Source organism: Eriocheir sinensis, chromosome 15, assembly GCF_024679095.1.
Source record: "Eriocheir sinensis breed Jianghai 21 chromosome 15, ASM2467909v1, whole genome shotgun sequence".
In the NCBI taxonomy this organism is placed as follows: Eukaryota; Metazoa; Arthropoda; class Malacostraca; order Decapoda; family Varunidae; genus Eriocheir; species Eriocheir sinensis.
This window is the reverse complement of record NC_066523.1, coordinates 6,316,741-6,327,580: the sequence shown is the minus strand read 5'-3', so window position 1 is coordinate 6,327,580 and position 10,840 is coordinate 6,316,741. Positions and strand designations below refer to the sequence as shown.

Sequence of the window (10,840 nt, the reverse complement as noted above, 5' to 3'; positions counted from 1 at the left end):
ATTCCCGGCCTGGCAAGCATGGACCAGTACCGGGCATACCTCCACAAGACGGAGACCACCTGCAGCGACATGGTATAGGAGGGTTTGCGGCTTCTGCTTCACCCTCGGCGGATGCTCCGGGGCAGCTCTCACCCCTCCCCCTTTGTGTTAGCACTCATACCTTCTTGGCACTGCTTCGGAGCAGCTCTCCCCCATCTCTCTGTGTATTCGAATTCATCCCTTCTTGGCACTACTTCAGGGCAGAACTCACCCCTCTGTGTGTTGGCATTAATCCCTTCTTGGCACTGCTTTAAGGCATCTCTCATTTATCTCTGTGTCGGCAGTCGGCACTCATCCATTATTCGCACTGCTTCAGGACAGTTCTCACCCTTCTCTCTCTGTTGATATTCATTCTCCCCACTGCTTCAGGGCAGCTCTCACCCATCCCGTTCTTGGCACTGCTTCACGGCAGCTCTCACTCCCCTCTATGTGTTGGCAATCATCCATTCTTCGCACTGCTTCAGGGCAGCTTTCACTCCTCTTTGTATATTGGCACTCATCCATTCAAGGCACTGCTTCAGGACCACAACACGGCAGCTCCCACTCCTCTCTCTGTCGACATGCACTCATTTATTCTTGGCACTGCTTCAGGGCATAAAATCATGGACAAAACCAATCTGAACTACGATACTAAAGTATATGAAATATTTCAAGATCTCAGTGTCTTCTCCACACGCATGAACAGACTGTACTGTTTCATCCAACAGAGTCCTCAAGGGTGCTCAGCATAAGGAACCAATTCGATACTGAGACTGTATACTCATGGAAACACGCTAAATCTTTCAGTCTCAATATGAAACACAGTATTGTTACATATTGAGATTCGTTTTGACCTGACAAGAAGCTTGAGAGTTGTAACAAAAGCTTACGATCAGTTCCAATGAACTCTGCACTACAGAAAGCCCGGCAGTTCTGAAAGATCTCTCAGTGAGTGCTTACGAGAATGTGGTCATCTCTTCAGCTACCCCTCTAGCATTATTATACCAAGTCCAGTGGTGTAGCTCTAGTAACTGATACCAGGACCAGCAATTCTCAGACTCCAAGATCTAGCAAAATTCAGGAGACTTGTTTGTGTTTTTGGTACCGGAACTATTGGAGCCAACTTATAACGCATAGCCAATTATTCTCTTAGTGCCAGTAGTAGCAAAAACACACCCACAACAATGAGTGTGTCCCAACGGGAACACTGGTCTAATCCGGTGTCGAGTTTGGAGTAGAATACCTCCTTCTCTTCAGTTTCACACATCTCGGTAGGGGCGAACCCTGCAATAAGAGATATGAACCCAAATGCGTGCTTCAGCCTTCTGTAATCACTAGCTAGGTAAAGCAGTCAGTGATCCTCCTAGAAGCTCGCGATGGTAAAGGAGCCCACACGTAGAATCTTCCGAAGGTTAACCCCGGACCTGGTTTTGCGGGTCGGCGCCACATCTTCTCCATTCTAACATCCAAAAAATAAAGAGAAGGGCTAGGGACTTTTTCCGTATTCGGGATGCAGGGGTTCTGTAGGCTCTGTCATGCACCCGTCATAGGCGGCAGGTTAAACCAAAGCGATTGCATTAATTAAGGGAGCCCGCGGCGTGGTTGGACCCCCAAAAAGAAACGAGTTAAGGTTGTGGCGTGCGCCTCGACGCCGACCACTACTTTAAATGCTAAAAAAATGTGCAATACCCGATGTCCACAAGTATTTAAATAAGACTAAACAAAAGATCTCATTGGAGATGATTTAGACAGCCACACAATCCCATTATTCCCTTTTCTTTACAACATATTCTATTACTTTTGAAAATAAATGAGATACAACACTTCTCCTGCAGCGTCAATTCGGAGGGAAGCCTCCGGCACCTGGTGACGGCAAGAAACTGGTGTGTATGGACAGCAGGTTCAACATCAAGCCCGGGAACTGCCTTGTCTTCTCATTCGGCGTCAACAACGAGTGGTCCTTCGAGGATGAGTTCGATAAGTTCGGATGTAAAGTAAGTTGTCGTTCCCTGAATTCAATGTTGGATGAGTTTGGATGATATAGTAAATTTTCTAAGTATATTTCATCCTCAGTTTGGCTGCACAGGATGTTCTCTTAATTAACTTCTTCCGAAGTTTCGCTACACAGTAAGTTATTTTAATTAATTTCTTGCTAAGTATGGAACCACAGTAAGTTTTCTTCATTAATTTTCTTCTTAGCTTTGAATGCTCAATAAATTATCTTAATTAATTTACAATTCAGTTTGAATGCACGGTAAGTCCTCTTAACTCACTTCTTTCTATATGGTTGGATGCATAGTAGGTTATCATAATTTCTTATCAAGTTTCGATGCACAGGAAGTTCCCTTAATTCATGATTAGCTAAATTTTAATTCACTCCTTCCTGAATTCGAATGCACAGTAAGTCACATAAATTATCATAATTCACTTCTTCCTGAGTTTGGATGCGTAGCAAGTTAGTTCCTTAATTCACTTCCTCCGAAGTTTGGATGCACATTAAGCTCTTATGCACATAAAGTCACTAACTCTCTTAATCCACTTCTTCCTAAGTTTGGATGCGAAGTAGGTTAGTTCTCATAATTCACTTCTTGCTCTGGAAAATGCACATTAAGCCATTTTATTCATTCTTTGCTAAGTTTGGATGGGTAGTCAGTCCTCTCATTCTATTTCTTGTCGTTTGAATGCACGGTAATTTATCTAAAGAACAAGCTTGTTTTACATAAGAACATAAGAACGTAATGAGTTTGCAAGAGGCCAGTTGGCCTATACAAGGCAGCTCCTGTAATCCTAACCACACCTCACCTCACTAAATCCATTGTTACGTGTCCTACCTGGTTCTTTAACAACCAAAACCCTATTGACATCCCCTTTATTAAAGCCCTTCATCCATTTATAAACTTCGATCAGGTCTCCTCGCAACCTTCGCCTTTCTAGAGAGTGTAGATTTAAATGCTTCAGTCTATCCTCATAAGGCAAGTTTCTCACCCCTTGAATCATTTTTGTCATCCTCCTCTGTACAGATTCTAACATCTTGATATCCATTCTATAGTAGGGTGACCAGAACTGAACCGCATATGTTGTTCGTTTATGTTTTCATGCTCGTTGGCATGATGGGCTATGGTAGAGCCCGGCAGAGTTGCTGGGCGTCAGGCCATGAGGCCCTGCTCAGCTGGTCGGGGGGCACGGGTGCATCTTGCACCCGTAGCCGGAGCCGAGCGAGCAACTCAACAGTCTATAAGCTGGCTCAAAGGCCAGGAGAGTTGCTCGCTCGACGAGTGCTGGCGTTCCACTGTGAAACCGCATAATCGAGATGAGATCTAACTAGTGCTAAGTAAAATTTGAGGATGACTTCAGCGCTCCTATTGCTTACACTCCTTGAGATGAAACCCAGTACTCTGTTCGCTCGATTTTTATCCTGAATGCAATGAGCCCTATGACGGAGGTCAGCGCTCACTAAGACTCCCAAGTCTTCTTAGAGGAGTGTCATTTAAGGAGTAATTGTGTGAGGGGTTATTCCTACCTGCACTCAGGTACGCTAGCGTCCTGGTCTGATTTAATTACTCTACCGATCTTGGTATCATCTGCAAACTTACTGAGATCACTGCTAATTCCTGTATCCAAATTATTGATGTAAATAATAAAAGGCAGTGGACCCACCACCGACCCCTGCGTGACTTCACTCGTAACACTGCCCCATTCAGATTTTTACCATTGATTTGCACTCTCTGCTTCCTACCACTAAGCCACGCCCTAATCCAGTTCGAAACTTTCCCATCTACGCCGTGAGCCTGTAGTTTTAGTAATAGCCGGTGATGAGGGATTTTGTCGAACGCTTTGCTGAAATCTAGATATAGTATGTCATAGTTTTCATCTCTGTCAACCGCCTCGATTACTTTAGTGTAGAAGGACAACAGATTAGTAAGGCAAGACCTACCCTTTGTGAACCCATACTGTGAGTCATGAATCAAACTGTTTCTCTAGATGGTTCCGAATGCTTCTGGCTATAATTGACTCCAACATCTTGCCTACAACTAATGTTAAGCTAATTGGGCGATAATTTGAGGTGGCTGACTTGTCTCCCTTTTTGAAAATCGGCGTCACATTAGCTACTTTCCATTGGTTGAGCATATACCCAAAATTTACCGACATCTTAAAGATATCGGTAAGTGGGCCACTGAGGACCTCCTTGCATTCTTTCAGAACCCGTGGGAATATTTCGTCTGGGCCCGGCGATTTGTTTTTCTTCAACCTACCAATCTCATCCTGGACTACCTGCCTAGTGATGATCACATCCCTCAACTTGTCGTTATCTTCGCCCTCATATACCTGAACTCTCTCCGGAATGGCTGTTAGATTTTCTGTGTGAAAACTGAGACGAAATAGTCGTTCAACATTTTACTCATATCTTCTCCATTCTCGACGAGCTCACCAGTGTTTGTTTTCAACGGTCCAATTCTCTCCCTTGTTTTCTTTCTGTACAATTTAAAGAACCCCTTGGGATCGCTCTTGGCCTCGTTGGCTACCCTAATCTCATAATTCCTTTTTGCTAGGCGGGTGTTTTTCTTCACCGATCTGGCTAGTTCAACATACCTACCCCTGAGGTGGATTTCCCCGTTCTTTATTTTCCTATAAATTCCTTTCTTTAAGCCCGTCTCATGCTTGAGCATGCGGGTCATCCATTTAGGGTCGTTATTTTCCTTTCTACGTGCTTGGTAAGGGATATGTTGTCTCTGACCCTATGCTATTACTCAAACTAAATTATTGTAGGTCATTTCTACGTGGTTCCCTTGTACTTCGGGTTCCGGCCCTGAGATCCAGCTCTCATCTAGCCCCAAGCTTCCCCAATTTACCTCCTCAAGGTGTCTTCTAACCCCCTCGTAATCGACTCTTCTAAAGTCTTGTACCAACACAGGGTTAAGTTCATGGGTTACCGCCCAGTCTAAGTTAAACCTAATCTCCTTGTGATCACTACCACCTAGTTCTCCCCCAACGTCTAGCTCACCGATCATATTCTCGTTGTTGGTTAAGACTAAGTCTAAAATGTTGTTACCTCTGGTAGGCTCAGTTACTGTCTGCTTGAGGAAATTGTCTTGTATTACTTTCAGAAAATCCTCAGAATCTAGATCACCCACCACGCCTTCCCAGTCTATATTCCTATAGGTAAAGTCCCCCATTATGCAGACATTATTGTTCGTGCTCGCCCTGCCAACCTCTTGTAGTAATATATCCGTGTCCTGCCTGCTCAGGTTGGGTGGCCTGTAAAGAACCCCAAGAGTAAGACTTAGTTTGTCTTTATCTTTGTGGACGTTCACCCAAACTGATTCTAAGTCGCCATTTGTTTGAATAGAATTGTTAGCGGAATATTTGACCCCTCCTTCCCTTCTCCCATTTCTTTCTTTGTGAAACATCAGATAACCATCTATTTCCAATTCCGGCATGAAGTTTTTGTTTGCAGTATCCACCCATGTTTCCGTGATTGTTATAATGTCGAATAACTCTACACATGCTTTCCCCCTCAGTAGATCTATCTTGTTCCTGAGACTCCGACTGTTGGTGTAATAAGCAGTGGGTTCTCGACAGCATATTGCATTCGGACAATAAACTGAGTAATATGGGGAAAAAATATACACGAAACATCTTCATATGGCATTAATTGATTACGAAAAGGTCTCCGACTCAGTGGAAATAGCAGTGGTACTGAATGCTATTCGACAATAGGGTGTTGGTAAACTCTATTGTCGAATTCTTGAAGATTAAACAAAGATGGAACAGCGACTCAACATGTACCGGAAAAGTTCTCATAAAAGAAATAGTTAAAGAGAGCAATACAACATAACCAAATACTTTAGGATGTGCTCAAAATAAATATTATAAAATCTTAAACAAAGGAAGAAGAGAATTAAATTTGGAAACGAATTCTTAGTAATCATATATTTGCAGATGACTTTCTTCTTGTTAACGAGTGGAAAACTGCACCAGATAATAAAAGATCTAGACAGTAAAAGTCTACAAAGGCTGAAGATGAATAAGAAAAAACTTAATCTTGAATGATCATGTTCAAATCAAACAGATTGTCATCTAATATATAAATGCGTATTCTTGAGATAACTGATACAAACCAATTCCCCACTCGAACTAAAATTATGAATACGTATAAGACTGGCCTGAAAACTTTCGAAAATGCGTAACATATTGGAAAATAATTAAATCATTGCGTTCACTGCATCGTGACATACGGATTAGAGAAATTAAAATTGACCAAGTCTTTGTAAAGGATATTGTTATGTACTCCAGGAGGAATGGAGAGATCAGTGCAAGAAATCACTGTATTGATTGTCAAATATTGCAAGTGGGTAAAAGAACAGACAAAAGTAGATTAAATAAGACAATCAAAATTAAAAAAAAAAAACAATAATCAGAACATTTATGTAAAACAGAAGACAAGAGATAAACAAAGAAAAGTGATTGACAGAGATACGACAGAAAAAAAATATTTAAAGACCGTTCACCAAAAAGTGTGATGAAATGAAGAAGTATTTGGAACGTTTACATTTAAACCTGAAAATAAAGACACAAGAGAGAAACGAATGAAAACGTTTTAAGAGCCCTTGTCTTGCTGAGGAAAAACAGAGGCTGCTGCTCATGATGAAAATTATATGTTCTCTCTCTCTCTCTCTCTCTCTCTCTCTCTCTCTCTCTCTCTCTCTCTCTCTCTCTCTCTCTCTCTCCCCCCTTTCCTTACCCAGAAGGGCTGAAAGGATGAGAGCATGATCCCTCACCGTCCCCACACTCCACGTCGACACCCCCTTAGTCCTCAACCCCCCTCCCTTCCCCCAACAGGTGTACGCCTACGACCCCACCATGGGAAAGAAGGACCACCAACGCTCCCCCAACGTCACGTTCTTCGCTACGGGCATCGGCAACTATCAGGGCACCAAGAAGGTCGGGATGGGCAATAAATGGAGTGAGCAAAAGGTACGACGACCGTTATATTCACCATTTTGTACGCACTTGCATCAGGGAAACAAGACTACCCTGGACAACTAAGTTGAGGAAAATATTGTTTTAAAGCAGGATAAATAACATTTCATGTTCCATATCTTTAGAATAGTTATATTCCTGATATGGCTAAACTAAACAGAGCCTCGGAGTCCCCACCTGGGGGGGGGGGACCACAAATTCCCCCAGGGAGGACTCCCCTTTTGGCTGTTGACTTGAGAGGTGTCTTGATAACTCCTCAGACCTCTTTCTTATCAATTTCTGCAACATTCGCGGTCTTCGTTCCAATTTCCATTCTGTGGAGCACCATCTCTCCTCCTCTAAACCTCACCTTCTCTTCCTCACCGAAACACAGGTCTCGGCGGCTACTGACAGCAATCTTTACTCTGTTCCCTCCTACTATCTCTATCCTAAATATCAATCCAAAGCTGGATGTTGCGCCTATGTGCGCAACAACATCACTTCCTCTCGTGCCCACGACCTTGACTCTTCTGAATTTTCCACCATCTGGCTAAGACTTCATTGTCATTCTATTACTAAATACATCTGTGCTGTTTATCTCTCACCTAACTCTACTAACTATGTAAAATTCTTTGTCTACTTGACCTCTAAAGTGGAGCACAACTTGACCCACTCTCCCTTCGCTTAAATCTCCATCTTAAGGACCAGTCACAATGGCTTTACGACCCACGGACGACCTCCGGAGACCTGCAGGTCGCGAGAGGACTCACATGGTCGTGCGTGCGATCGTCATGTGTCTGCCGTGCGACCGAAAAGGACGGCTGGAGGTTTTAGGTCCTGCTCTAAAACCTCCAGCCGACCTCTCAGGTCGCTGCCGGTCGTAAAAAAGGTTGCCGTCCGGTGGCCGAATGGACTGCGTCTGGACGGCAAACGGACTGCCATCGGTGGCTGACAGGTGACCATTAACTGTTGAACGGCGACCGGATGGCGAGCGGACGCCGTTTGGTTGCCGTCAGATAGCACAGAAGGAGGTCGCTGATGTTCGCCGTCCATTTTTCATTTGTCATTGGCCGCGGTCGACGTGCGGCCTTCCAGCACACGGCGAGTTGTGCGGCGACCGGTGGTAGATCAAACCACCCTTGCCCGGAAATGAGGTACATTCCTGAGTATGCATCTCACGTGTGGGGGGCTCCACTCACACAGCTCTCTTGGACAGAGTGGAGTCTAAGGCTCTTCGTCTCATCAGCTTTCCTCCTTTTACTGATAGTCTTCTACCTCTTAAATTTCGCCGCCAAGTTGCCTCTCTTTCTATCTTCTATCGATATTTTCATGGTGACTGCTCTTCTGAACTTGCTAACTGCATGCCTCCTCCCCTCCCGCGGCCTCGCAACACACGACTTTCTACTCAAGCTCATCCCTTTACTGTCCAAATCCCTTACGCAAGAGTTAACCAGCATCTTCACTCTTTCATCCCTCACGCTGGTAAACTCTGGAACAATCTTCCTTCATCTGTATTTCCTCCTGCCTACGACTTGAACTCTTTTATGAGGAGGGTATCAGGACACCTCTCCTCCCGAAATTGACCTATCTTTCGGCCACTCCTTTAACTCTTTATAGGAGTAGTGAGTGGCGGGCTTTTTTCACATTTGTTACCTTTTTTATGGCCTTAAACTGACTCCTCTGCTGTAAAAAAAAAAAAAAAATGACGTCCCATGCCATTCAGCCCGTCCAAGCTCCGTCCCGACTCAACCTGTATAATAAATCACTGCAGGACATGATGTGCACAGCTGTGGAGCTATTGGCTTTTATAAATTTAAAAAAGAATTGTTAATTTCATCTTCTGCTCTGCCCAGGTTAATGGAAATGCATTAGAACGAATATAATGTAACATACATACTAATAACAGGTTAAACCAAGATTGCTTGGATCATTTTTTGCATGTCTGCGGCACATAGGGGGGGGGCACAAATATCCATATTTTGCTGCAGTGAAGCACACAATACTTTCATTACCTTTATAAGTAACTATTTTTCACCAATAATTTACAGAAATAATAATGAGAAATGTGTAATATAAGTGGGTGATAATATTACTGTAACACGTCAGCAACAGGTCGTTAAGGGAGGGCCGTCCTCATTGCGACAGGACGCGTACCGGTCCTTACCTGTCGGTCACCGGTCGGCGCATGGGGGGCGTGCTATCAAAGATAGAGAGGCAGCTCACAAAAGGTACCAGAGCCTTCGATCTCCTGCTAACCATGACCTTTACATTTCCGCCCGGAATCGTGCCAAATCTATTCTTCGACTTACTAACAGCTCTTTGATCAATAAGAAATGTCGAAACCTTGTTTTTTTTCTAATTCTTCCAAAGACTTTTGGCACTAGCCAAAAATATCTCCACCAATTTCACTTCTTCATCTTTCCCTCCTCTCCTTAAGGGCGTTTCCTCGATTCGGAAAAAAAAAAAATATTATAGCCAGTAGAAACTTCTCCTTTTCCAGTAGTGATGAGCACAGGAAGAAAGTTATGTGGCATTAGTTTCATTGATATCTGATTATTATTTTTTACATAGATTTTTTTATTTATTAATTTTAACTTAAATTTCTATCTTATATATATATATATATATATATATATATATATATATATATATATATATATATATATATATATATATATATATATATATATATATATATATATATATATATATATATATATATATATATATATATATATATATATATATATATATATATATATATATATTTTTGCAGAACATTTTACTTAGCATTATATGAAAGTATGGTGTCTCTGCAAACTTTTAATCTTATTTTTTGTGTAATTGGTGTAGTTTCGAAGTATGAATAAATAAGTAAAAAGATCACTTTTTTAAAAAGTTTATTTTCAATAGGATCTATTTTAAATAAGATCAACAAAAACTCACATTTTATAAGATTAAAATCTTCCTTTATGTCCCACTAAATGAAAAATGTAAAGCAAGTAAGAATCAATATCTGTGGTGATGAGAAATTTCCAATCCAATAGCAACAATTCACCGAAATTCACATTTTGAGAATATGGCGTTTAAAGGTTTACATGGGAATTTTACATAGTAATAAAATTTCAGTCTTTTTGCACTTATAATGATTTCTTAAGAATTGTATCAGCTACAATATGCATTCCATGTTTTGTGTGTAAATGAAAAAATTAAGAAAGAAAAGTGAAAAATGTTCATGCCTCTAGAAGTTCCTCAAAATTTCCCTCCCCCCATATCCCTCAACTTTTTCATCCCTGCATGTGTTTGGTCTTTTACTCCTTGGTAGGGATATTTCAATAGACTTTTGTAGTCTTTTCTTTTACTGTTTTACCTCAGTTCCATATTTTGAGATCACTCTAAGGATTTCATGGTGCAAAGAACTTTTAACTGTGTTGTGTTCTAGGACGTTCATGTGGTAGGCGAACATTGTTGTCAAAGCACCAGGAAACTTCGTTTTGGGGCAGCTTTTTCTTGCTATGGAATGATTCATTTTTGTTTTGGGTTCTTCCTTTCAAACATCGTGAGAGAAGAGAAGGCTCGGTCAAGTCAATATAGATTCCAAGGACAAGTTTCAGTTCACTCTGTGAAAGGTCAAGTTTTACATGCATATTCTTCTGAGAAGGTCTTGGTCTCTTCTCAGCCAAGAATGTATGACATACAGAAAAGAAAAGGACATTTCACATAAACCTGAAGAAAACAAACGCATGATCCACATGCTCTTTGTTCTAAAAGCGAATGAGTGCCCGAAACCCGCCAGGGGCCGGTTTCATCAAAGGTCCCAAGTCCTTGGAAGTGTGCTCAAGGAGTCCCAAGCGTGCTTGGG

At 42.0% G+C, this 10,840-nt stretch overlaps 1 protein-coding gene across 2 annotated transcripts in view; it reads left to right on the top strand.

The window, feature by feature from the left end:
- Positions 1-10,840, top strand: part of LOC126998844 (uncharacterized) — a 30,273-nt gene that overhangs the window by 13,184 nt on the left and 6,249 nt on the right. Inside the window, exons 4-6 of one of the 2 annotated variants that reach the window (XM_050860993.1) lie at positions 1-72; positions 1,854-2,012; positions 6,859-6,993. The exon at positions 1-72 is cut by the window's left edge and continues 62 nt beyond it. In XM_050860993.1, coding sequence (XP_050716950.1) covers positions 1-72; positions 1,854-2,012; positions 6,859-6,993 — 366 coding nt within the window. The remainder of the gene's footprint in view (positions 73-1,853; positions 2,013-6,858; positions 6,994-10,840) is intronic. The other variant, XM_050860994.1, reaches the window with a different exon arrangement.